The sequence below is a fragment of the Lissotriton helveticus genome, chromosome 6 (genome assembly GCF_964261635.1).
Source record: "Lissotriton helveticus chromosome 6, aLisHel1.1, whole genome shotgun sequence".
NCBI classification, from domain to species: domain Eukaryota; kingdom Metazoa; phylum Chordata; class Amphibia; order Caudata; family Salamandridae; genus Lissotriton; species Lissotriton helveticus.
Genome location: NC_136067.1, coordinates 1,413,503,984 through 1,413,530,185, shown reverse-complemented (window position 1 = coordinate 1,413,530,185; position 26,202 = coordinate 1,413,503,984). Strand labels below are relative to the sequence as shown.

At 42.1% G+C, this 26,202-nt stretch overlaps 1 protein-coding gene across 1 annotated transcript in view; it reads right to left on the bottom strand.

Annotated features, from left to right (window-relative positions):
- SOS1 (SOS Ras/Rac guanine nucleotide exchange factor 1) overlaps positions 1-26,202 on the bottom strand; it is a 780,124-nt gene that overhangs the window by 365,099 nt on the left and 388,823 nt on the right. Inside the window, exons 13-14 of the mRNA XM_078649204.1 lie at positions 25,754-25,857; positions 5,408-5,630 (exon numbers count right to left, since the gene is read on the bottom strand). Of these exons, the coding sequence (XP_078505330.1) occupies positions 5,408-5,630; positions 25,754-25,857 (327 nt within the window). The remainder of the gene's footprint in view (positions 1-5,407; positions 5,631-25,753; positions 25,858-26,202) is intronic.

Below are 26,202 nucleotides of genomic sequence, written 5' to 3'. Positions count from 1 at the left end.
ATGGCGAAGAGGTCTTGACTGTTGTGTGCGTTGGCGTAGATTCTGTCTTGGAGGGCTGTTTTCTTTGTGGTTTTGAGGAGGTGGTAGTGTGCGGTGACAGCAGGTTGAAGGTTGTGTGGGTTTCCGAGGTTTTGTTGTTCGTTCATCTCTTCTTAAGGTATATGCAGGTGTGTCTGGATTCGTGGAGGGCAGGAGTGAACCAGCAGGCTTTCTTGGAGTGTTGCTTGCTGGGAGCCTTCTTGAGGGGAGTCAGGGTGTCGGTGCAGTTGGAGATCCAGTGGTGGAAGTTGAACGCTGAATTGTTAGTGTCTGCTGATGTCGGTGGAGTGGTAGTGCTGAGAAGGGTGGTGAGATGTTTTTGGCGACCTTTCTCCAGCTACGACAGAGGAACGGACGGTGAGGATGGTGGTCTACAGTGGGTGAGGTGAAGGCGAAGTGCACGCAGTGGTGATTGGTCCAGTGGAGTTCGGTGGTGTAGCTGTAGGTGATGTTTCTGCTGGCGGAGAAGAAAGGGTTGATTGAGCATGTGTCCTGCTGCATGGGTTTGGAGCGGTGACTTCTGTTATGTTATTTATTTTTTATAGCGCGCAACAGATACTCAGGAGGATCCCGGCACGGAGCCAGTGAGGGGTGGGAAGAAAGAAACCTATGCAAAGAGATACGTTTTCAGGAGCTTTCTAAAAGTCAGTGGATCTTTAATGTTTCCAAGCGTAAAGGGAAGGGCGTTCCAGGCCACGGCAGCTTTCTGGGCAAGCGAGCTGCCACCTAACCTCTGGCATTTAAAACTGGGAACCAGAGCCAGAAGCTGGGACAAGGAGCGTAATTGCCTCACAGGGGTATAGAAGGAAAAACGTTTTTACAGGTAAGTAGGTCCTTTATCGTAGAGTGCAAGATGGGCAATGATTAGTGATTTAAACTTTACCCTTGCCGTCACAGGCAATGTTCGCAGATGATGGATCACACTACTTCCAAATAGGCAAGTCAAGAAGAAGCCTGGCTGCCGCATTCTGGACCACCTGCAGCAGGGGTTCGCTCATGTAGACAATGGCGTCAGTGAAAGGCGGGAGTGAGTCAAGAGGCCAGTAGACAAGGGTCCCGCAGAGGGTGGTGTTGGCCTGGATCTGGAAGTGGAGGTGTTCCATGGTTGTCGTGGAGTCATCAGAGTGGGTGGTCAGGCAGAGGGTGTTCTTGTGGACTATGGCGATGCCTCCTCCTGGTTGGTGGGTGCGGTACTTGAGGGTGATTTTGTAGCAGTCAGGAAGTGATGTCTGGACTCGAGCTGTGGTTGGTCCAGGTTTCCGTAAGAAAGGGGATGTCTGGAGAGACAGAGTTAGGAGGTCTCAGATTTCTGTGGTGTGTTTGTGGAGGGAGTACGTGTTAAGGAGGATGCAGATGAGCAGGTCGTGTGCGCTGTTGGTCATCTGGGTGGTGAGAGGAGCTGGGGTGTGGTGGTGTGCAAGGGTGTAGCTGAAATTTTGACAGGAAAAGGGTCCTTGGGTGGCTGTAATCGTCCTCTTGCTCGTCCCCAAATGGGTTGACGCAGTGGTGTTTGGTACTGCCATTGTTGCTTTGGTACTTACCTTGTACCCTGAAACGTCTACGAGGTTGCACTTTGAAAACTCCATATACCTACCAGTCGCCTCCTTGTAGGTGTGGATTCTCTACTTATGATACCCCCGAATTGCAGGGCTCCCATTGATTTGACTGTCATTGTCCTTTTTGAGCTGATGTAGAGTTTCATCTACTACACTCCCAAACAGTTGTTCCCCATTGAATGTGGTGTTACCGATATTTGCCTGTACCTCAGTCTGGCTAGGCATGCATGTCATCTTAGGGAAGTTCCTGCCATCTTGTGCTTAATGGTGTGTCTGCTGAATCTACAGCAGATTTAAAGCAGGTGTTTGCTATATATTTCCTTTCTTCTGTTAAGGTTGGTGCTCTTCTTTGGTATTGTGAAGCCAGACGTTTCCTCAGCTCTGCCATCTCATCCCACTGCTGATATACATATCTGTTGAGCAGGGCACTTGAATTGGCTATGCGCCATTGTGTTGCAGCGCCCCTTTCAAACGGTCTTCCCACCTCTATGGTGGGTCTTTTGAGAAGTGTTTACAATTTTCCTTGGTCCATGGTGTTACTGACCTGCATGTGTAATATGAACAATTCCCTTGGTTCACATACCACTCACAGTCACCATTCTTACCATACATCCGTATCAATGCCAAAATAGGACCCCCTCACAGCTGTGGATAAAAGCACGACAAAATTGAAGCCCCCAATATTAAGAAAATATACACATTTATTTTCGTAATTGATATAAAGAAATGTTAGCCTCATCGCTGCTAGAGAGTTTCCCCTGCTGTGCTGGACAGCAATAAAAACGGGTGTGGTCATGACGAGCTGAGCTCGTCATAAGCACACGGGCACTATGCTGCATGACGAGCTGAGCTCGTCATGAGCATGGAAGGGGTTAAAAACACAATAATAAGCATAAATCACATTGACAATCCCCAACAATTTATCAAAACATTAAAACCATCACAAAAGAGACATTAGGTGATTCATTGCGAAAACATCCTAAATTATTAATCCGTTATGATCTATAGACACCGTTGGGCTAATATCAATCCCAAAACCATAGTCCCTCGAATTTAATCACAACGGAAGCGTCGACGAGTTTGTGTGCTGCCTGCTCCGCAACACCTTTATCAAGACAAGGGCAGTTGATCGTCTCTTTTCTATTAAAACATAAAAAAATTCAAATCATCTCAAAGATACCTCTCCTTAGGCACAGCCTTGGATGCGCTTCTTATAAACGGCTGCAGAAATCCTTTTAGGATGTGTTATTTAAAAGGTATGATATCTAACCCCAACTTCCTCAGTTTGACTCATCAGCCGATGTAGACCTTGGTCCTTAAACTACGAGCAATCGCTTCGGTAGATCACACCCCTGCTGTTTACATGCAGCTCTCCTTCGTGATTTTGATCTGCAGTGATTTATATTGTTGTAGCGCATATGTCATCCACACTAATCTGGAAACTCAATGCTGCTGGCTACTGCTTGTTAGAAAATCCCCGTTATATGTCGAGCGAATTTTCAATACTTCGGTTTCCAATTACGGTAAACCTTGTTGATGAAGGAAGAGCGTATAGCGTCCAGCTGCAGGTTGCATGTTGCAGGTTCCTTAAAGGCCTTTCTTCCCTGATCCAGTATACTTGAGAGCATGGTTAGGTATTGTCTTCTACTTTGGGAAGCCAATGTATCTAAAAGGAAACATGATTGTGATCTTTCTTCTTCCAGTTTTTATTAACTGATTATACATTGCAATGTCGTCCAGAGGTGCAGGCCTCGAGGGATATGTGTGGATTACCTCCTCTGGAGAATCAGTTTCGAGATCCTACCACTGTCTCATGATGTATTCTGACCCATCTGTCTCCTGGAACAGGCCTGGGGATTTAGGATTGTCCTCTTTGAAGAGGATTTCTTGTTTTGCCTCCACTTCTTGTGGTTCTGGATCCTTGGGGGCTTCAGTTCTTCTGACTCCTTGTTTGTGTGGTTTTTCCGTCAACATTTTCAGTGGAATTCTAAATTTTCATAGAGACGTGTCAAACTTTTTTCTTTTGAAGTATAACAGCAACTGTCTTCTAGATGACTCTTCTTGGGCTCGACCACACGATCTTTGGGGTGGGAGACAATTTCCTCTTAGCCGTCGAGGCTTCAGGCGCTGGAGTATCACTCGTTAATTTTTTCACCCTTTCTTGACTTTGATCATGTTTCAAAATCATCTTCTCGGTTGTTCGACTGCCTGCAGTGTCCTTGCTGTGGGACCAGAGGGGCTCTTTCAGCCTATGCTTGCCTTCGGCGATCTTGGACACTAAGGCAGCTCTTTGTGATTTTGAGACTGTTGCTTGAGAGTCGCCCCCACTTTGTTTTTTCGACATTACCTGCGAATGTTTCACCTTTGTGTATCGCTGTTCATTCTCAACGTCAATGAGTCTCTTTCGACTGCTGAGACATCGCCTTCAGCAATGGTCACTTCCTCGACAACCTCAGGCCTCTCAGCGACAGAGTCTTTCTGCTCCTGCATGGCGTAGTGCGCTTGTCTCTTGTCTTTTAGGTCTACAGCTTGAAGTCTGCGCAGGACTCACAGTTGTCGCTTCTGTGGTCTAGTAGAATTCAAAGGTTGGACAACTAGTGGTTATTTATGATGGCACTTTGGGCAGAATTGGATTCTTCATTTCACAAGGAGCCCCCTGTACTGACATTCCCCAGTCGTTCCTTGATGTGTAGTCGTGATAACTCTTAAATCGGTATTTGGTTTTAGTAATCTTTTCAGTACTTCTGCTTCTTCCTTGAGGAACTTTGAAGTAAACTTATTTTCAATGATTGGAGAACCTTTAGCAATGCTTACAGACCTGACTGCAGGAGCGGCTGGATTAAGCACCAAATGATGGGACAGTCAACGCCAAATTTAGCTTTAAAAACAAACAAATAGCAAAGCTGGAATACTAATACAAAGGAGAAATCTGGACCCAACCACTAGATGGCGGAATAATGCACAGCATGTGGATCCATAAACGACTCACACTGCAAAATTAGAAATGTATCAAAATGCATAATACTTCACAATAGGAAATTCGCAGAAGGCTCCATCAAATGCAGCAGTAAAGACAAATTCAAGGCAAAATATTCCAAGTCAAATGCATAAAGATGAACAGATAAGGGTTCTACCACTAAAGTGTGAGTCAGAGCAGTGGCTCACCTCCAGATTTCACAGTATAGAGTGATCAAATATATCAATAAATTGATACATCACAACACAGATTTATGCAACGTCATCTAATGCCACAATCCTAACACTAGCCCCCTAACTGCATAGTAATGTGCTCTATTCTAACCTAATGTCTTCGGCTGTGAGAGCACAAACAAGTCACAAAACAACGAAAGTCATAAGTGAACAGTATAGTCGGGAGCCTGTCAAAGTGAGGAAGGTCTTCCTTTAGATTTGGAAGTAAGAGAGGAACTCCAGTCAACGTCATAAGCACAGTTTCTCCTAAAATTGCATAGCAAGGGGTTTTTCTTTTCATTGGGTACGACTGACATTGTTGATAACCTATTTGGTTTCAGCAATCAGTTGTCCCTTCTTGACATTAATTCATGATATTTCACCTTTTTTTACATAAACAAACAACAACAGTTTGTGCTGTGCAAACTGAGCACAACAATTATAAACCGTCTGCGTGAAGGAACATATAAATTGAAAGCTCTTAAACACCAACATCAAGGTATGCCTAGTAGCAACATTTTGCTGCAAAGAGGTAAAGAAAAAATTAATAAGAAAAAAAGCCTGATTTTGAGAAAAATGAAAACAATTAATCAAAAACAAGTTAGTAGAGTAGACCAACGTACCTGTACAGTTCGGATTCAAGCAAAGTTAACTGCCTTGCAATCTCTATTGGGTGCAATGTTAGCAGGTCAAATTCTTTTGTCTGCCCTGGTCTGCATATATGCCACTCAATTGCAGGAGGTGAACTTTCAAAAGTAATATTATGACTCGGTCCATTGGCTTGAGCCTGTTTTTTCCTAAGGATAATCTTTGTAATTGATTCAACCCATTTTTTCATAGCTTTACCTAAAATGAAAAAAAAATCATATTAGCTACACGTGCATGACTAAAATCTCATCAAGACACGGTTCTGTAATGATGTTCCTCCATTTTTTTTAAACTTTCTATGTAGGTTACGAGATAGTGTGAAACCAAAAGACTTTAATATGCACAATAAACAAAACATTTAATAAATTGGCACATGCTTATACACATCACACAGTAAGTAGCTTACACCAGAAACATACCACTTACTAAGGTGTATTTATTCTCAAGGTATTCCAAAAAATAAGGAGGTACATCAAACAAAACAAAAAATTAAAAGTAGAATGATCTATGAGCGTGGTGGGTAAGCTATGGTAAGAATTAGCAATTAGAATGAACTAGAGACAGACAACTAACTTTAAAACCTCATTATTTTTACTAACTCAGCACACACTAGTTACTGCCACAGAATCAAACAATGCAAATGAGGAAATGAGCGAGATATGAAAAGAGTACTTAAAAATAATTACAAATAGGCCCAAAATTCTGACCCCTGCGTAAAACCCTGTTTGTGCAGAGGCGGCATTATGAGTGGTGCCTATTTTACCCCACTTTAGAATTACTGCATTTATATAAAACCTACAGCCCCGCAATTTTCCAAAGGCAAATATTGGCACGTCAATCCTCCTAAAATATTGCATGGGGAAAAATAATGGTAAATACCAAGAACTCCAAATGTTTGTGTCGAAAGAACTAAAATATGCAAATTATGGCCCATTATGAAGGACAAAACTTGGAATGAGCAATATTAATCACATTTTAACCTGTGATATAATAGATCATAATTCCCACTGGGGCACATGTATTCAAGGCTCTAGTGTCAAACAAGATGATAAAGTCTCAAATTTGCTATGTCTATTGTACGAGAAAATTGAACTTTGTCAATGCAGAAGTGGACCCAAAACCCAGACACACTCCCAGTAAAGTCACATCTTATCAACTCATTGAAGGAGCTCAAGATTGGTGATCTAATCAGTGACCATCACAAAGCACGAGCTTACCAAGGAAAAAATTCCCATTAGGATTGGAGAGACGGGGCAAATAAAAACACTCAGTGACAATACAACTTACTCTTTCTCGAAATAAGTAGATCACTGAAGTTGGCAGCGTCCCTAGGGTACTTGTTGTATTCTCAAATGTATTTTTATTTTATGGTGTATCTTGTTCTTTAAGCATTGCATTCTAAAAGCTTAAGTTCTATCGTTTCTAGGCCATATGACATAGGTGCATTCCTCACTGGTCAGTTGTCTGCTGGCTGGAGAGGGATCACCAATGTTATCTCTAGCGCTCCTAATAAAGAGTTTAACAACAACTTCAACTGGTCAAGACATCTTTAATTACAACATATGCCGACGAGGATGGGAAAATGTGTACTAGATGTGGTAGTACTTACTATACTGCTGATTGGAGGAATTGTTTTGCCATTGGAAAAGAGTGTAGAAAATGTGGCTGGAAGGGGCACTGCTCCAAAATGTGCAAAACGAAAAACAAATGTAAGGTAGCCGTTGTACACAGTGATACTGAGAGTGTGATGTGTATGGGAAGTACTGAAAGTGAAGATAGGATACTATGTTTAGATGATGAGGAATCATCAACCACACCAGGGAGAAAGTTGAGACCAAAAGCCATTTTTAAGATTCACGGTAGAGAAATAGAATTGAGGGTGGACTCTTGCTCATTCTACACCATCATTCCTCAGGAGATATTCATATGGATGTGGCCAAACACAAATTTGCTTCCTAAAGATATCAGTACCGGGGTGTACCAAGGCGAGAAGAAAAAAAATATTTGTGATATGTCAACAGAAATTGCTTTGCATAATAGGTGTGTGAGAGGTAAAGTGGGTTGCACAAAATGGACCACCAATTTTAGGAGGGCACACCAATATGATCATAAATCCCAGAGCTTCACATAAAGTCATGGTGGTCGATGAGGTTACAACTGAAGTTATTGTATTATGAACAACTTGTTCTCTGAGGAGATTGGAGAGCTAAAAGGCTATGTAAATAAAATTGTGCTTAAACCCGATGCAGTCCCTATGCAGCATAAAGTGAGAAAAGTTCCCATTATTGCCAGACAAGAAGTTAAACGCATGCTAAATGAAATGGTGGAACAGGGTGTAATTGAACAGATCGAAACTTCCAGCTGGATTTCCCCTGTCGTTATCACGGGCAAACTTGATGGTAGTTAAAGGTTCTGTGTGGACTTGCGCACTCTAAACCAGAATATTGCAGTAGACAATTACCCTCTGCCTAACATAAACAAACTGGTCTTGTCTCTAAAGGGGGGAAGGTTTTTCTCAAAATTAGACTGACGCAGTGCGTACCACCAGATCAAATTACATAAGGAGTCCAAACCCTTAACAGCATTCATTACTACAGAGGGTGTGTTCCAATTCTCCAGGATGCTGTTTGGGTTGGCATCCGCTGCAGGGGTTTTTCAAAGAATGATGGGTTCAGTCTTGAAGGGTACAAAGAATGTTGTTCATTTTTAGGATGATGTGCTGATATTTGTAAACACAAAGGAGCAACATAACTTAGTCTTAAAATAAGTTTTAAACAAAATGAATGATGCAGGTCTAACTCAAGAAAAAAAATGTATGTTTTGTGTGAAGGAGGTTAAATATCTGGGCTACATCTAGTCCGCTGGTGGCATCAAAGCAAAGAAAGATCTCTTAGAAGCCATAAGAAAGGCTTCTGCACCTGCAGATAAGGACCAGCTCAGGTCCTTCCCTCGGCCTCATAGAATATTATGCTAAATTTGCAAAAACTTTGCGGAAAAGACTGAACATATAAAGAAATTGCTCAGAAAGGGATGCAAATTTGTTTGGTCTGATGAACAAAATACGGCCGTACGGAGAACAGCGGGATTCGAAATAAGAATTGAGGGTGCACTACCAGTACCGATGTTTCAAACTACAATTCTCTAACTACCGTATGGATCGCGTAACGGCGAGACCGTGGCAAATACGATTAGATGAAGGAGCCGGGATTTTGGCGCATTCAAAACTACAAATGAAACTTTAAGATTGAACCGCTATTGACATACTCTTCCATTAGGATCACATATTTCATGATCCATGACTCATTATACAGAGTGCATGAATTATTGACTTACTGAACAGCGAATGAATAGGACCTCTGAATTTTTCTCTACCCAGGCTGCCAAATTGGCCTGGACGGAAGTATAACCGGTTGGAAGCCGTGATGAAGTCGTGGGTAACCTGCCCCATAAGCGACAAAACGTGTGTTGGCGGGATTAACTGGAATAAAGACTAAAACAAGAGAAAAAGAAGGAAACTGTTGCTGTGTTATACATATTGTGATAAACCATATGAAATTTGATTTGTGTGTGCTAGGATATTGTAAAAATTGAATGTGGGATCTGTTGCTAGGGGATGAGGATGATAACCCCCCCCTCCCTAAGCACCATAATATACCATACTTATTTAAACTACGCACGGATCATAAGCCTATAATCAAAATATTATCTCCAGGTGGTGCGGAGAAGAGCTCTACGATACTTGCAAGGTTGGCAGCTTGTTTACAAGAGTACATGTACAAGATTGAGCATATTGCCGGGTGGAGGAATTACCAGGCCAATGGGTTGTCCAGATTGCCCCAACTATGGTATGTAGTGGGCAAAATTCGAGTTGAATCTTTGGAAGGTGAGGGTGCTGTGGCAGCAGTTGAAGAGTTGGCTGAGGTATGCAACAGGACAATTGATAAATGCTTATGGAAAGAATGCATGTCCAAGGATAGTGTATTACATTTGGTCAAAGATTTGATCATCAAAGGAGGTAGACATGAAAGTACTCTTTCCAATGCTAGAAGATCATTTGGAAAGGTTTTAGATGATTTGGCTATACCAGATGGTGATGTAATAATGAAAGATGGCACGTTTGTTCCCCCACAAGAGTTAAGGTTAATGTTGTTCAAATTGGCTCATGAGGGTCACTTGGGCCAATCTCTTACAAAAAAAGGGTACGTGAACATTTCTGGTGGCCTGCCATGGACCTACAGATATCTGAGTGGTTGGAAAGGTGTACTGATTGAAGTGAGAGTGAGAAAAGGCTGAAGGTTGCCAGTCAACTGGAAATGGGTACGATTGAAGATCCTGGCTTACCATGGCACACTGTCTGTCTAGACTTCATTGGACCTCTGTCTTGCCTAAGTCCTGACTTGAGATTTGGTGATGTCATGGTGGATGTTACATCTAAATGGTTGATTGTGAAATTTTTACGGGAAATTACCACCAGAAACACACATTCATGTGTTAGGTGAAATTTTCAGGGATGGAGGCCATTCCATAAGATTAATCACTGACAACGGCACACAACTTACATCTGTAGATATGGTCAAGTGCTTAAAGAGTTGTGGCATCCTGCACACAAGAACGTCCCTGTACAACCCATAAGGAAATGGCATTGTAGAACGGGCCAACCGCATGGTAAAGGGAGACATTCAAATGGCTATTACAGACAAAGGTGATGTGAGAGATGGTTGATGACCTTGTTTGGGCATGCCGGACAACACAAAATACTGTCTCTAAAAAAATTCCCTTTATGTGATGAGGATGTGGGGCAAGTAACAAGTTGATTCCGGCCTGAACGAAAGGTTTGCTGGGAATGGCGAATTTTGATCAGGACAAAGGGGATCAGGGTGAGGTTTCTATGCAGAAATCCACCATAAAACCCAATGACTTGGTAAAAGTCAAACCAGGTTGTGCGAGTGGTGGGCTCACGAAATTTCATGGTGCATTTAAAGTAAAGAGTGTTCATAATGGATATGTCACTTTGTATAATGGCGAAAAGTGGAACATGAGGAGAGTTGCACTTTACAAGAAAAACAACAGTTGTGGGGAAAACTGAGTTTAGTGAGACCATTAATACTTACAATCCTCACTTGCTGGTAAGTGATGAGGTTTCGAGCAGACCTTCTGATCCCAAGGAGATGGTGGCGATGGCCTTGGGAGGGTCACTAACACAATTCTTCCCAAAAGGTCAAGGTGTCCACCCAGGGATCTCCAGGATTATGTCTGTGGTGACTTTAAGTAAGTCCTGTTGATTTACTGTGACAGGTTATTCCATTTTCAGCTCATCATTTCTTTTGTTCATTCTTGCTAACTTAGTTTTTTTTATTAAGTTAAAGGGGAGAAGATGTGTTGTATTCTCAAATGTATTTTTATTATGGTGTATCTTGTTCGTTACGCATTGCATTCTAAAAGCTTAAGTTGTTAGGCCATATAACATAGGTGCATTCCTCAATAGTCAGTAGTCTGCTGGCTGGAGAGGGATCACCAACATTATCTCTAGCACTCCTAATAAAGAGTTTAATGACAAATTCAACTGGTCGAGACGTCTTTATTTACAACAGCACTGATATAGATAGAGTGTTTTTCTTTAAAGCACTGATTAGTGAAGAAATATTAGTATCAGACATTTGTTAATCCAGCACCTTTGGAATATTATTTTGAAATGATATGGCTTATTTAACACATGTACATTTAAAAGCACTCCATCAATATGAGAAAGAGGCCTCCGAAAATAAGATCAGAACCGAGTGCATGCTTCGCTCTTATCCTATCCCAATATACTTCAACGGTCTCTTTAATTACAGTAGCAAATAAACAGATGTGGCAACTTGTTTTCTAAAACCAAAAAAGCAGACATCAGAGATTCACAACCATGTACAGAAGTGCAACATTGGGCCTTGTAGTTTATTATTTATATGTGAATTCAAAATCCTTAATACAGCTCCTGTACCATAACAGCTAAAAATTTGGCACAGAGATGAATGTAGTTAATTCAAATAAAATATCTTAAGGCTGCATAAACAGCATAAATCATGCCTCTAATTTTGCCCCTTAGTATTTTGTAAAGGTACCCACAGATACCTAACTCGCAACAATACACACTTCAAGAAACACAATAAATCTGAATAAGGTATTATTACATGCTTTTTACTGCATGTCTGAAGCTGTTGAATTCCCTACATTTGGTTTTGATCAAAAGACCCTGTCTAACAGACAATATATTTCAATACAAAATACTGCTATATAAAATAGTCTAACATAAAAAATAAGCATTGGCAAAGATAACAGCTCAGCCCTTTACAGGCTTGCCATGTTTTTTTATTTTTGTGGAAACCTAAACAAAAATCGCAAAAAATTCAACATATGGGCTCAAGCACCAGGCCCATGGTGGCTTACTTAAATGCTGCTGCTGACTTCTGATATGAATTTATGATTGCAAGCTTGCTTACAAGAAGGTTAACTCAGCCTTCCATATTTCAAGGTTCACTGAATTGAGTATCCTTATGTTTGGTAATAGTAACACCTCTTGTGTATGCTGTACTCAAAGTAGCAGAAATATGGCAAGAAGAGATACACAAAATTACACGTTGTTTAGACTTGGTATGTCCAGGATGAAGATGCAAGGCCTGATCCTCAGAGTTTAGCCAACTCCATGAAAAAATAGCTCCTATTTGCTATTTTTTAAAATTTAGGATTTAAACAATTTTTTTGAAGTCACAGTAATCCATCTCACATTGGCACCCTCATTTTTTTCTGACTAGTACTGGGGTAACTGACTAACTGTCCCTGGGCTCTGCCTAACCAGGCCAAGGGCCAGTGCTATGCTGAAAACAAACTTAGAATACGGTGAGAACAACTACATATACTAGGGTACACTATGTATTCCGAAAAATGTGATACATTTGTGCCAGAGGTAAGTACATGAAATCCTAGGGTAGGGAAATCCCAAATTCTGGATTGGCGCTGTGGATACAGGAAGTAGAACACTGTTTTGAGTATTTTTTTCTTTTATTCAAATGCAAGTGACCACAGGAACAACTGACACGTATTTCGCTCAAGAGGTCAATGGGCCACGGGCTTTTTCAAGGCAAGCTGTGACAGCTTCTGAGGATACTGTCTGAATTTGAAAGTTAGGCATCGCCTGGGTATCTGAAGCATCCCAGAGCAGAATACGCAGTGTGGTCTCTACGGTCCGGTACACTATGGGTTAGGATACCCCAATGATTGGCATGGTCTCCCCTATAAGGCCTTAGTAGATAATAGGGCTGGGGGATTTTAAACGACCTTTCAGTGCTTCCCAAAACTAACTTTTGTGCTAGAAGCATGCACTGTGAAGTGAGGCTCTACATAATTTCTACATATTTTGAACCCTTATAGTCTCCCCTAGGTGTTCCAGGGGCGGAGGGGTCCTGTAAATATTGGCACGGTCTTTATAATAGCTGTTTTATGAGCCCTGGTGTTGGAGAAATTGCCCAGTTCATTTTCCCCATTGCAGATCCCCGGCCACATAGGTTAACATTTAGTTATTAATTTATAACTGACATTAGGCTTTGCAGAAAATATAATTCAAAGACTCGGGAGAATGGTATTGATACATCCAACAACATGCTATCAGTGAATTTATCCTAAAATGCACAGAACAGTTATAAGACCTTGTCTGTCAGCCTTCGAGTGATCTGTCCTGCTTGGTCAGAGTTAAGTGGATTAGCCAGGCTGCTTTGATGAAGTGGTAAGTAGCACCTGGGGTGAAGAGCCATTCTTGGAGGAGAGGGTTATGCTGTATGGGAATACCAGATCACCGGGCAGGAGTTGTAAACCAAAACCTTCAAAGGACAAGGGGGGCAGGCAGAGAAAGCCAGGTCCAGCTATGTCCTCTCTGAACCCAGCCAGATGGCAGGCTTGAAAAAGTAATGTGCAGATGCCAGGGTGAGGGAGACTATGGAGATGAGCCATCCTAGTGGTTGATTTAGCCAACTCTTGCCTCTCTGCTGAGATTTCAACAATATTGAATTTTGGAGAACTAGTGCTTTCTGGGAGACCATTGTGCCACACTTTGGAGGAAATGGGGGTATTGTCCTCGTGCTCACAGGCTATCTTCCGCTGCGTTCCCCGGGATGCTGCTAACCTGGATCGGCGCTTCTGCTCTACACTCCTGCAGGCTCGATAATTCGCGCTGTGGTCTGTTTGCCAAGACCTTGCGGCCTCTTGCCTCCTCACCTCCCCTGCGTGCCGGATATGTGGCTTTCCTGTGTGTAGCTTCACTTGGGGTCGCCGGCTCCGATTCTACGCTGTCTACGCCGATGTGCGCCTACCGGGGATCAGCCCTGGAGTCCCTGTACTGCCGCCAAAGTGATTGGCATCTCTGCGTGCCCTCGTAGGCCAGACAGCCCGGCCTCAATTTTCGCACCTCCGCACCGGGACACCCTGCCGCTCAGCGCAGCTGGAGCTCCGCCAGAACTTCTGTCCTGCTACTTTGCCGCTGCCCCCTCACTGTTCGCTTGGGCTGACGATCGGCGGTCCTTGGGTTGCCACTGGAGCCATGATATCCCCACCACTGGGCTCAATCTCGTCCACGTCTGTGCTCGCTCAGCGCCATTTCGCGGCTGCGAGTTGCGGGCCTCTGGGGGTCTCTCCGGGGTATCTGTCCCCGAAAATGCTCACAGGTTGAGCGTCTCGTCTCCCTTCAACTCTCCGCCAGTTTTAGTGCATAGATGGGGATATTTATGCTTGAATTGGCCGGAGAAAGGGGCTCGGTGCGAGGAGCCTCAAGGTCGTGCGTCCTCTTAGGTTGCCATCTTGGCCACGCCCCGGGGCAAATAAAGTAAAATGCCCTAAAAGAGTACTGGTTGTTATTTAAAATATTGAGTATCAGGGATTCCAAAGTGGGTCCACTATTTTGGACATTGAAGGTCCCTTTCCACATGTTTCTATATATAACGGCTAGCCCCCTGCCCCTTTTCCCCACCCTGTCTTGTCTAAACATGGTGAACCCAATAGGGACTGCCATAGCTAAATCAGAGTCTGAGGAAGCTTTTCCCCAGGTTTCTGTAAAAAAAGGCTAAGCCTACACCATGATACTCTACAAATAGCACAAACTCTGTAGCATGTTTACAGAGGGAGCGTGCATTTATTAAAGTTCCTGATACAGCTCTCGCCCTTCCTAGCTCACCCTGAGTATTAATACGATCCTCTGATATCGATTGAGGAGTGGACACGCAAATAGCAAAATTACATTCAGGACATTGAAAAGGTGTCATAGATGGGTAGAACCTAGATCTGGCCTTCTGAAAGCACCTACCGAATTTATTCAGGTCAAGTATTTGATACCTGGTATAGACGACCTTCATCCAGGACTGGGGGCTGAAACCGGCAGCATCCCTGGCACTAGGCATGGGCCGGATGGGCGCAGATGGGTGCGCCGGTGGCGCACCCGCTGCGCAGACGCTTATCGGACGTGATTTTATCTCCACCCAGTAACTGCATCAAGAACGTGAGCCTGCACCTGCCTGGTAAAACGGAAGTGTGACCGTGAAAGCGGTCCCCGTAGTCCGCCCCAAGAGAAAACAGGTATGATTCCCAAGTGTGCATAATAGGCAGTTGGATATGTTTAAAAACTTTTTTTTAAAACACAGATCAGAGTCAATAAAAACATTAAAAAGCAATAGTAGCGACCATAGTGCAACAATGCTAAAAACGGAACAAAAAGATTCCTAGTGCGGAAAGGAGACGCGCTCAACAGACGTGGTCTCCGGCTCAAAAGTTAAGTGCAAGCAAAGATCCACTCCCTCATACATGCAGTCACTCATCAATACAGCCACTATCATATGCATTTATACACCCATGCAATTACTCACACACCGCCACTCACCCATAGAGTTACTCAAACAGCTAGTCAGTCATGCAAAGTATCAATCACGCTCCCATTTACTCCCCAACACAGTTATACACACACCACCTCACTTACTTATACAGATACTAACACATACTAACTCTCTTACAATCACTGACACAAGCACACACTCATCCATACAGCCACTCTCACATTCACTCACTCTCACATATAATCATTTATAAGACTCACATATACTGCATTTTACATATATAGTTACTCACACATCTACCACTGAGATATCCATTTACTCACCAATACAGTCATACACACACTCACCCACCCATACAGCCCTTCAGATGCACTCTTGAACCCATACACCCAGTGAATTACCCACTCACACACCCATGCAGAGAGTCACACACACCCCAACCACCCACACACTCAGGCACCCATCCAGGTACTCCGAAACCCATATAGACACTCCTGTAGCTACTCACCAACCCAAGCAGCCACTTACACACCAACTGACAGACTGATACAGACATTCATGCAGATTAGTCAATCACCCATGCATTAGTAAGATATGTTTAATCACTCACTTATATAGTCAGTCATGCACTTATTAAATCATCCATTCAGACACTCATGCACCCACTCATTCTTCAATACACCTTGGCATATATATATATAAAACATATTTAAACTTTTTAGAAACACTAAGTCACTGGATGATTTCATCAGTGAGGTCACTGACCAGGTCATGAGTGATGTAATATGTGATATCATCAGCAGTGCATTGCCGGGGCACGTGTTATAGTGAACTCAACTATAACGGCTGAATGTATCTGGTTTTGTACGAGTGAAATGTCCAACTAACTCCTTTATTGGACACCTGTCGTACTTGTTTGTTTAAAAAAAACAAAAAAAAAACAAGTATGATAAACAGGACTTTATACAATCCACTGTAATACAAATATATATATATTTATATATATATTCACTGAAAAAAACTGTGATGTCATTTGAGATGTCATCAGTGATGTCACTGACCATGTCATGAATGATGTAATATGTGATATCATCAGCAGTGGATTGCGGGTGCGCGAAATATAGTTAGTACAACTAACTATATTGGAGCAATTTCAATGGGTTTGTATGAGTGAAATGTCCAGCTAACTATAACACCCCTAAAACTTATAGTTTTTTGAGTGAATTTTAAAGGTTTTTTAAATGCTAATTCCTAACTATATAAGGCCTGAAACCTATGGTTTTTTTCAGTGAATTTGCAAGGTTTTTTTAAATGCTAATTCCTAACTATATAAGGCCTGAAACCTATGTTTTTTTCAGTGAATTTCAAATTCTTTTTTTAATGCTAATTCCTAACTATATAAGATCTGAAAGCCCACCAGGAATCTCCAGTATGCGCCAGGGGACTGCATTGCAGAGAGGTGTAATGAAGCCACGCCCTTTTTTACACCTCTCTGCAACGCAGCCCCCGTGCATGTTTGAAGAGGGGGAACTAACTCCCCTTGCATACTGGGGGCCCCTGGGGGCCAACTAGCCCACCTGGAACCTCCAGTATGCGCCAGGGGGCTGCATTGCAGAGGTGTAATGAGGCTATGCCCCTTGTTACACCTCTCTGCAACGCAGCCCCCTGGCGCGTTTGCAGAGGAGGAACTAATTCCCCTTGCATACTGGGGGTCCCTGGGGGCCAACTAGCCCACCAGGAGCCTCCAGTATGAGCCAGGGGGCTGCATTGTAGAGAGGTGTAATGAGGCCACACCCTTTTTTACACCTCTCTGCAACGCAGCCCCCGTGCATGTTTGAAGAGGGGGAACTAATTCCCCTTGCATACTGGGGGTCCCTGGGGGCCAACTAGCCCACCTGGAACCTCCAGTAGGCGCCAGGGGGCTGCATTGCTCAGAGGTGTAATGAGGCTATGCCCCTTTTTACACCTCTCTGCAACGCAGGCCACTGTCGCGTTTGCAGAGGGGGGACTAATTCCCCTTGCATACTGGGGGTCCCTGGGTCATATCTGCCCAAACGCCGATATTCCGAACGATTGAAAATGACTTTTCTTGAGAAACATTTGGATTTGGATTATCATGTCCTATACTTTGGAATTTTTGAAAGACTGACTTTGAGGATGCTATAAATTACTCAAGTCTGCCCGAATTGTGTGGGTAAAATTGATACCTAGTCACTTTGAATAAGAATGTACTTATGTCTCGTCTAACATTTGGAAGAAATATCTAGTTATAGGACAATAGGATACCAACATAACTTGAAGGAAATAAGAACACCCTAAAGAAGTTCTGTTGTACAGAACGAAATGTGTCGGCTGGCCGTGGTAATTAAACTTAAGGAAAATAAAAGCATTTGAATATACACCAATATTCAGCGCTTCAATAAGGGCTTTAAGTGATATGATTTGATTGGACTTATTGTGCAAGTGGTGCTGTGCCAAACTTTGGAATATTCTCTACTACTCTCTACTACTCACCCTCTACTACTACCCTCTACTACTACCCTCTACTACTACCCTCTACTACTACCCTCTACTACTACCCTCTACTACTACCCTCTACTACTCACTCTACTACTACCCTCTACTACTCACTCTACTACTACCCTCTACTACTACCCTCTACTACTACCCTCTACTACTACCCTCTACTACTACCCTCTACTACTACCCTCTACTACTACCCTCTACTACTACCCTCTACTACTACCCTCTACTACTACCCTCTACTACTACCCTCTACTACTACCCTCTACTACTACCCTCTACTACTACCCTCTACTACTACCCTCTACTACTACCCTCTACTACTACCCTCTACTACTACCCTCTACTACTACCCTCTACTACTACTCACTACAACTCTCTACAACTCTACAACTCTCTACTCTCTACTCACTCTTTACTACTCTCTCTCTACTACTCTACTACTCTCTCTCTACCTCACTCCTACTCACTCCTACTCACTCCTACTCACTCCTACTCACTCCTACTCACTCCTACTCACTCCTACTCACTCCTACTCACTCCTACTCACTCCTACTCACTCCTACTCACTCCTACTCACTCCTACTCACTCTACCACTCACTCTACCACTCACTCTACCACTCACTCTACCACTCACTCTACCACTCACTCTACCACTCACTCTACCACTCACTCTACCACTCACTCTACCACTCACTCTACCACTCACTCTACCACTCACTCTACCACTCACTCTACCACTCACTCTACCACTCACTCTACCACTCACTCTACCACTCACTCTACCACTCACTCTACCACTCACTCTCTGCTACTCACTCTCTGCTACTCACTCTCTGCTACTCACTCTCTGCTACTCACTCTCTGCTACTCACTCTCTGCTACACTCTGCTACACACTCTCTGCTACTCACTCTCTGCTACTCACTCTCTGCTACTCACTCTCTGCTACTCACTCTCTGCTACTCACTCTCTGCTACTCACTCTCTGCTACTCACTCTCTGCTACTCACTCTCTGCTACTCACTCTCTGCTACTCACTCTCTGCTACTCTGTCTACTACTCACTCTCTACTACTCACTCTGCTCTCTCTACTACTCACTCTACAACTCACTCTACTATTCACTCAACTACTCTCTACTACTCACTCTCTCTACTGCGCTCTACTCTCTACTACTCACTCTCTACTCTCTATTACTCACTCTCTACCTCTCTACACGCACACATATACACATATATATAAGATTGTCAATAAATATTGGCCCCTAATAGTCAAAGATCCTGTCATAGGTAGGGAGTTACCGGCTAGAGTTTCTCTAACTTACAGCAGGGCTCCATCCCTTAAAGATCAAATAGTGGATACCAACCCCGAACCTGTCAAAAAGAGCAATTGGTGGCAATCAAACAGAGGGTTTTATAAATGCAAGACATGCAAAGCATGCACTCATGGTGTCAATACCAAAACATATAAAGACGGATTCAGTGATGCAGAGCATCCTATAACCCAGGTATTGACGTGTAAAACCGATCATGCGGTATATGTCTTGCAATGCCCCTGTTCGTTAAAGTACGTTGGTAGCACAAAGCTTCCTGTGCACCAACGGATTTTACAGCATTTAAGAGCGATTTCTAATGGGGACAACACTTACCCTGTAGCCCGCCACTATCGTGAAATGCATCAAAGTAACAACAAATCATTAACGTACTTTGTGATAGATAGCGTTAACACCAACAGACGGGGTGGTGACAGAGAATCAAAGTTGAGGAAACTTGAAACGAGATACATTCTCCTACTGAACACGAAGGCTCCAACAGGATTAAATATCACTGAGGATATGTACACTTGTTTACTTTAAATCTATTTGGTTCATTATAGATTATATCTGATACACGGACCCGATTTATAACTACAACATCCTTTAAAAGCAAAATCGTATCCCGACTGGGATACAAGATGGTTTAATATGTTTAAATGGATGATAGTTTACTTCTTTTAAGTTTAATTTGATATTAAGTCTCAAGAACAAAGTGGCGGCTGCCAGCTGATTAGAAAAAATAGGATTTACACATGTTTGTTCATAAGTCAGTAATCTAGTATAAAGGTCGTTATTCCCTGAAAACTGATTTATAAATACTGGCTTGTTTTAATATGTTATAGTATAGTTTGCACTATTTCACTTTACTATGGACTATGTTGATATTGAAGGCAATCAACTAATTTTGAATAATTGATTGAGATATGATGTTCTATTACTCTGAGATTGCACATATGAGGAATTATGATCATACTAGCGGCCTTGAGGGAAACCTCACCAGGAAGGAAGATATTTTATGTACATGGGATTGTGTTCTTGCGATATTTTGCACAGATTGCTCTGAAAAATGTTATTATAATATAATCATAGTGGCACTTTTTTGCACAATAGCGAGAATTTGCACATATCACATAGGCACTTTAGCAGAAGCACTTCATATGTGGATACCTATGAATTTCATGTAAAGATGTAAATATGTAAATATTCTACTTTTATAAAAGGCAACAGAACAGTCAATGAAGTTCTATGTATTTGACAATCATTAACAAACTCATATTTATCATATGTTTCAATTGACTTGGTATTCAACCATTGATCTCTACGAGATTATGTGAAAGATAAATACTTTAAATTATTGTGCCATCAAAATTTGAATTATGCTTGATTGGATAAACATCCGGAAAGCAAAAGAATGTATTTTTTCTATGTCCATTTTTAATACAAGCATGTGACTCACTTTTTACAACTGAGGCTGTCCCTTTAAAAGAACGGCTCACTATGTTGGACACTGTCATGTGAACAAGGCTCCTCGGAGCCGAAACGTCATACGATGTGCTTGCACTAATTAAATTACTTGCACGAACTTGGACCGTGTCTGCGTTGTTCTATGGAGTGTGGGGGATCCCTAACCTATGGAGAGAGAACGCTGTTCTACGGATATATATATGCATATATATGCATTTATAAATATGTATGTGTATATATATATATATACATACATATATAAACATATATAATCTGTATATCTATATAAATACAAATATAAATGCATGCATACATATACATATATGCATACATATGCATGTTATTTACATGAACGTTTTAAAAACACTAATAAAAGCAAAGCTAAAAAGCCACCTCATTACAAACAGAATGGCTTTAACTTAAACGAGGGCGAGATGCTTGTTTACTTTGGTTCCATCAAGAAGGCATTCAGATGTGTCACACATTTGCCATAAATTCTGAATGTTAGCACTCTAGTTGCTCATTAGATAACTGTAGTAAAGCTACTGCTCACCAGGGAAGTCTGCTGCTGGTATTCAAAGTGCATGTTTCAGTCTGCATGTCAGAATTTCTTAACACCTTCCATGCTCATGACGAGCTCAGCTCGTCATGCAGTACAGTGCTCCTGCGCTCGTCATGACCACACCCAGTATCATTGGTCCTAAGCACAGGAGGAAAATATGCCTAGCAGCGATGGTGTTAATGTAATAGAAGAGGATTTCAGAAGTCACTCAAAATGTGTCCTAATTTTTGTTTCTGAAACACTAATCATACTTTCTATGGCAAAATGAACCCCCTCATTTTGTTCCTTTTTAAATTAAAGGTTTTCAGACTTACCACTTCATTCCAATCAAGATGGCTTCTGGTGTGCCATACTTTTGTCATAAGTAAGACTGTTAGCGCTCTAGTTGTTCTTTAGAACACTCTGGGACATTCTGTCATTGGGCTATACTTGGGCTACATCTGGGTGATATTTGGGCTACATTTGGGCTCTTTTGTCTCTGGTTGCCATCTTGGGAGACTACATGTCAGAATTTTTTAATGAAATAGAAGAGGATTTGAGAAGTCACTCAAAATGTGCCCTAATTTTTCGATTCAGAAAAGGGGGTGGTGATGAACAGAGTGTCTGAATTAAGCAGACCACTCTTACCCAGTCCAAAGATCAGGGCTTGATCCATCACCGTTATTTAGCTCACTGCCCCATCCCAGCTCAGAACCTGGCTATATGCAAATTAGTCTGTCCCTGGCCCAGTGCATCATGGGAACAGGGCAGACCAAACTACCAAGCCAACTCTTCACCAGAAAGGATACAAGCTACCGGGGACCGGTTTCTGGCATTTCAGCCTCGTCGGCCCGGCTTGCTTGAATCCTGATGGAGCAGTGAGCAAGGGACTCTGCTTAATTCGGAGACTCTGTCCATCACCACCCCTTGTTGTAAATAATTTTGTCCACCCTAAGCGTGGAAGGGTATACTCAGATGTGAGTCCCTTGCTCATTGCACCATCAGGATTCAAGCAAGCCGGGCCGAAGACGGCTGAAATGCCAGAAACCGGTCCCCGGAAGCTTGTTTCCTTCCCAGTGTAAGAATTGGCTTTTGTAGTCTGGTCTGCCCTTTTCCCATCATGCACTGGGACAAGAACAGACTAATTTGCATATAGCCAAGTTCTGAGCTGGGATGGTGCAGTGAGCTAAAAAACGGTGATGGATCAAGCCCTGATCTTTGGACTGGGTAAGAGTGGTCTGCTTAATTCAGGCACTCTGTTCATCACCACCCCCTTTTCTGAATCATTTTTTCCACCATAAGCGTGGAAGGGTATACTCAGATGTGAGTCCCTTGCTCATTGCACCATCAGGATTCAAGCAAGCCGGGCCGACGACGCCTGAAATGGCAGAAACCGGTCCCCGGAAGCTTGTTTCCTTCCCAGTACAAGAATTGGCTTGGTAGTTTGGTTTGCCCTGTTCCCATCATGCACTGGGACAGGAACAGACTAATTTGCATATAGCCAAGTTCTGAGCTGGGATGGTGCAGTGAGCTAAAAAACGGTGATGGATCAAGCCCTGATCTTTGGACTGGGTAAGAGTGGTCTGCTTAATTCAGGCACTCTGTTCATCACCACCCCCTTTTCTGAATCATCTAATTTTTCTTTCTGCAGCACTAATCATACTTTCTATGGCATAATATACCCCCTCATTTTGTTCCTTTTTAAATTAAATGTTTTAAGAGTTACCACTTTATTCCAATCAAGATGGCTTCAGGCGTGCCATACCTTTGTAATAAGTAGGACTGTTAGCGCTCTAGTTGTTCTTTAGAACACTCTAGGAGGCTGCAGTAGAACACCAAGGAATCAACTGACAGTCTCTGTCCTTGTTGGATGTACATGTTTTACTGAGAATGTCAGACTTCATTCTCACATGACTGAGAAAGATAATGTGAATTTACAGAAAATATGCTTTCAGTTTAGCTTATAGATCCCCTTCCAAATCATGGTGGGAAAAGCATGAGATAATAGTTTTCTTTAAAACATGATTCATGATATCCCAGCAGAAGGCTTTTTCACATGGTAAAATCACCTTAGAACACATCACAATTCCTAAAATGAGTATTGTACCATCAACAAATGATTTATAATGTAACTAAAGTCATAAAACCCTCTATTAAATACAATGCGTTTTAATGAGGTGCTATCATGTATATTGGTCCCAAGATGGTTGCCAACACTTCTTGGATGAATTCCTGACAGCCAATCAGATCTCACGCGTACCCCGTGATTTAAAAAAAAAAAAAACCTTTGAGTTATACACGTTTGTTTTTCTGCTTTCCTGTGCCTCAGTCTACCGAGGTACAAGATGGCTGCCAACAATTTCTGTTTTGGAGTGTTGACAGACATTGGAAGCCAATCAGAATGCAGCTCGGACTCGGGAAGGTATAGAGTACAGTAAGCTTATATAGATATATATGTGTTTTTGAAGTTAATTTTCATAAAAACCACTGGAGCAATTTTCACCAAATATAGAAGAGGCACTTCTGCGTACCAGTCCCTACAATTTTGCAAAGTTTGGGGTAATTACTTTCAGCGGTTCAGGTTGTAGCCGTGTCTGAACATCCTATGGAAATTAACATGGGGAAAACACGTTTTGGGACCCCCCTTTTTTCTCGGCCCCCGCTTGACGAATCCCCCCCCCCCCCCCCCAAACTTTCAGGGAAGGAGCAGAGCTGAGCTGGCCAAAATTTCACGCAATTTCCTCAAACGACGCCAAAGTTATTCCCAATAGAATGTTGTCGATTTCCTATGGAAACTAGGTCCTAACTATATATACCTATGGGCTATCGCCAGTAGAATATATATATATATATATATATATATATATATATATATATACACATACATAAACATGCATTTGTATTACAGTGGATTGTATAAAGTCCTGTTTATCATACTTGTTTATTTTTTTAAACAAACAAGTAAGACAGGTGTCCAATAAAGGAGAGGCAGTCCATCTCCTCCGGAATATCAACAGCAGCCTGCTAAATCACTGCCAGAAACATTAATGGGGGCACAAAACACCACAGGGAGGGAAATATATTATGCATCCCAAAACACTGTTAGGTAAAGTAGAGGGTGTCAGGATCACTGATTAACACCATAAGAAAGCGGAAGGTATACTCCATGGAAAAAGTGAGCTGAACGAGAGAAACACCATAATAGGGCGTAAGTGCAAGGCAGAAAGCTGTGTGCACAAAGTTTCAGTGTACAAAAGAAAATCCCCCTGTAAGGGATACTAAATACCATAAGTACACCCAGAAACGCCTATAAGGCATACAGAAGATGTTCCATGAGGAACACAGAACAAGACAATAGTGCATGTGCACTAAATACCATAATAATGATTACTGTTATGAAGTCTGGAAAGAATAAAAACCCCTATACCATAGAGATTGAAATCCCCTCAGGGCCACAAAACAAACATCGACTCCAATCAGTCTTGAAAGTTAGGAAGAAAAAAATGACACCTGACGAAGGCAGGAACACTTAACAGGATGCCATTCTAAGGTGAATGTTTAGACAAGAACCGGAAGCCAGAAGTCCACCAATGGCTTAATAGAAAGAAATAATAGCGTCCCCCGACTGTTTGTGGGGAGCTAGGGAAGCAAGTCCGCTGGGAAGGCATACGTGGATAGTAAACCGATTTAAGAGGCCGCACCGCCCAAATGTTCAAAAACCATCATATGCAGAGTCAGCATAGGCGCCGTATATACGGCCGCCATCAAAGGGCATGTTAATCAAGGTGTTTTTGAACAGCCTCTGCAAACTAGAGGTGCGCAACCAGGCACGCTGACGTAGTACCACCGAATGGGCCTCTTCACATTCCTGAAGTCATGTGAGACTCCAGAAAACATTGACACCAATGAGAAAAGACTTCTAGGATAATGATACAAAGATAGGTATCCTTTTCCAGAGGGAACTACATACAATAGAAACCAGAGTAAACTTTAGCCTATTGGTCAGATGGAGAAGAATTGGAGGAGAAGAAAGAGCCAGGAACTGTGGGGTGGATATTTAAAATATGAGGGAGTAGGGGAAAAGAATAGACACCATATATAATCAACAAAGTACAATTAAAAAAAGATATAAAAGTTGTTCCCAAAGACTTTTTTCATACCCCCACCTTTATTGATTCTGAGCAGTGCATTAATTGATTAAAGAGGTATGTGCACTGTCATTTATGTTTTCTACTTCATATTTTTGTTTTCAACCCCTTTTATATGTCTCACTAAGTGTGCCATTAGCACATTCTATACTTTAGCATAAACTTTTTGAACACAAAGATACATATACATGCACAGATAGACAACATCAAGTTTTACAATGCATAACGTGGGATCAAAATAAATCGCAATACATCAGCGTTAATCTCCACATGCTGGTACAGTACTTTGATTGCAGAATATGGAAAACAAAAAATTGCTAGTGTAAGTGGGTGACGGAAATACACGAACAATACTTAGGACAAACCATATGTAATAATTTTCATATAGTGCCACCAACTATTAGTTTCTAATTTACTGAGCTGTTAGAAAGAATAAGAATGCTTAGCGTTTAGTTGTATCTGTCAATTGATGACAATACCTCGTACTGTCCCAATGAAGTCTTCCAGCCGCTCTAATAGACTTTCATCTCTCTCAAAGTCATAGAAATGATGTTCCACCCAGTGCCGACACACATTTAGAACACTGCAAATATAAAATCAGAAAAACTATTTCAAGCACAAAATCAAGTTAAATACACCACTTTTATCAGCTTGATTTACAAATTAGATGTAGGAATTTCCAGTACACTATCAAGGGACAGATACAGCATGCATAATGAAAACAGTACTTTAAATACTGTGGATTTAAAGAATTATTTGGACACAAACACTGATCATACCAACCATTTTAGCTTTTGCCTTTGAATGTACTATCATAAGGAGCACATGTATAGTCTGGTCAGCAGTTAAACATTCATTCATCTAAAAAGAACAGCTACAGCAGAGGTAGGAGCATTGAAAAATACAGAAAAGGCAGCACATATGCAAG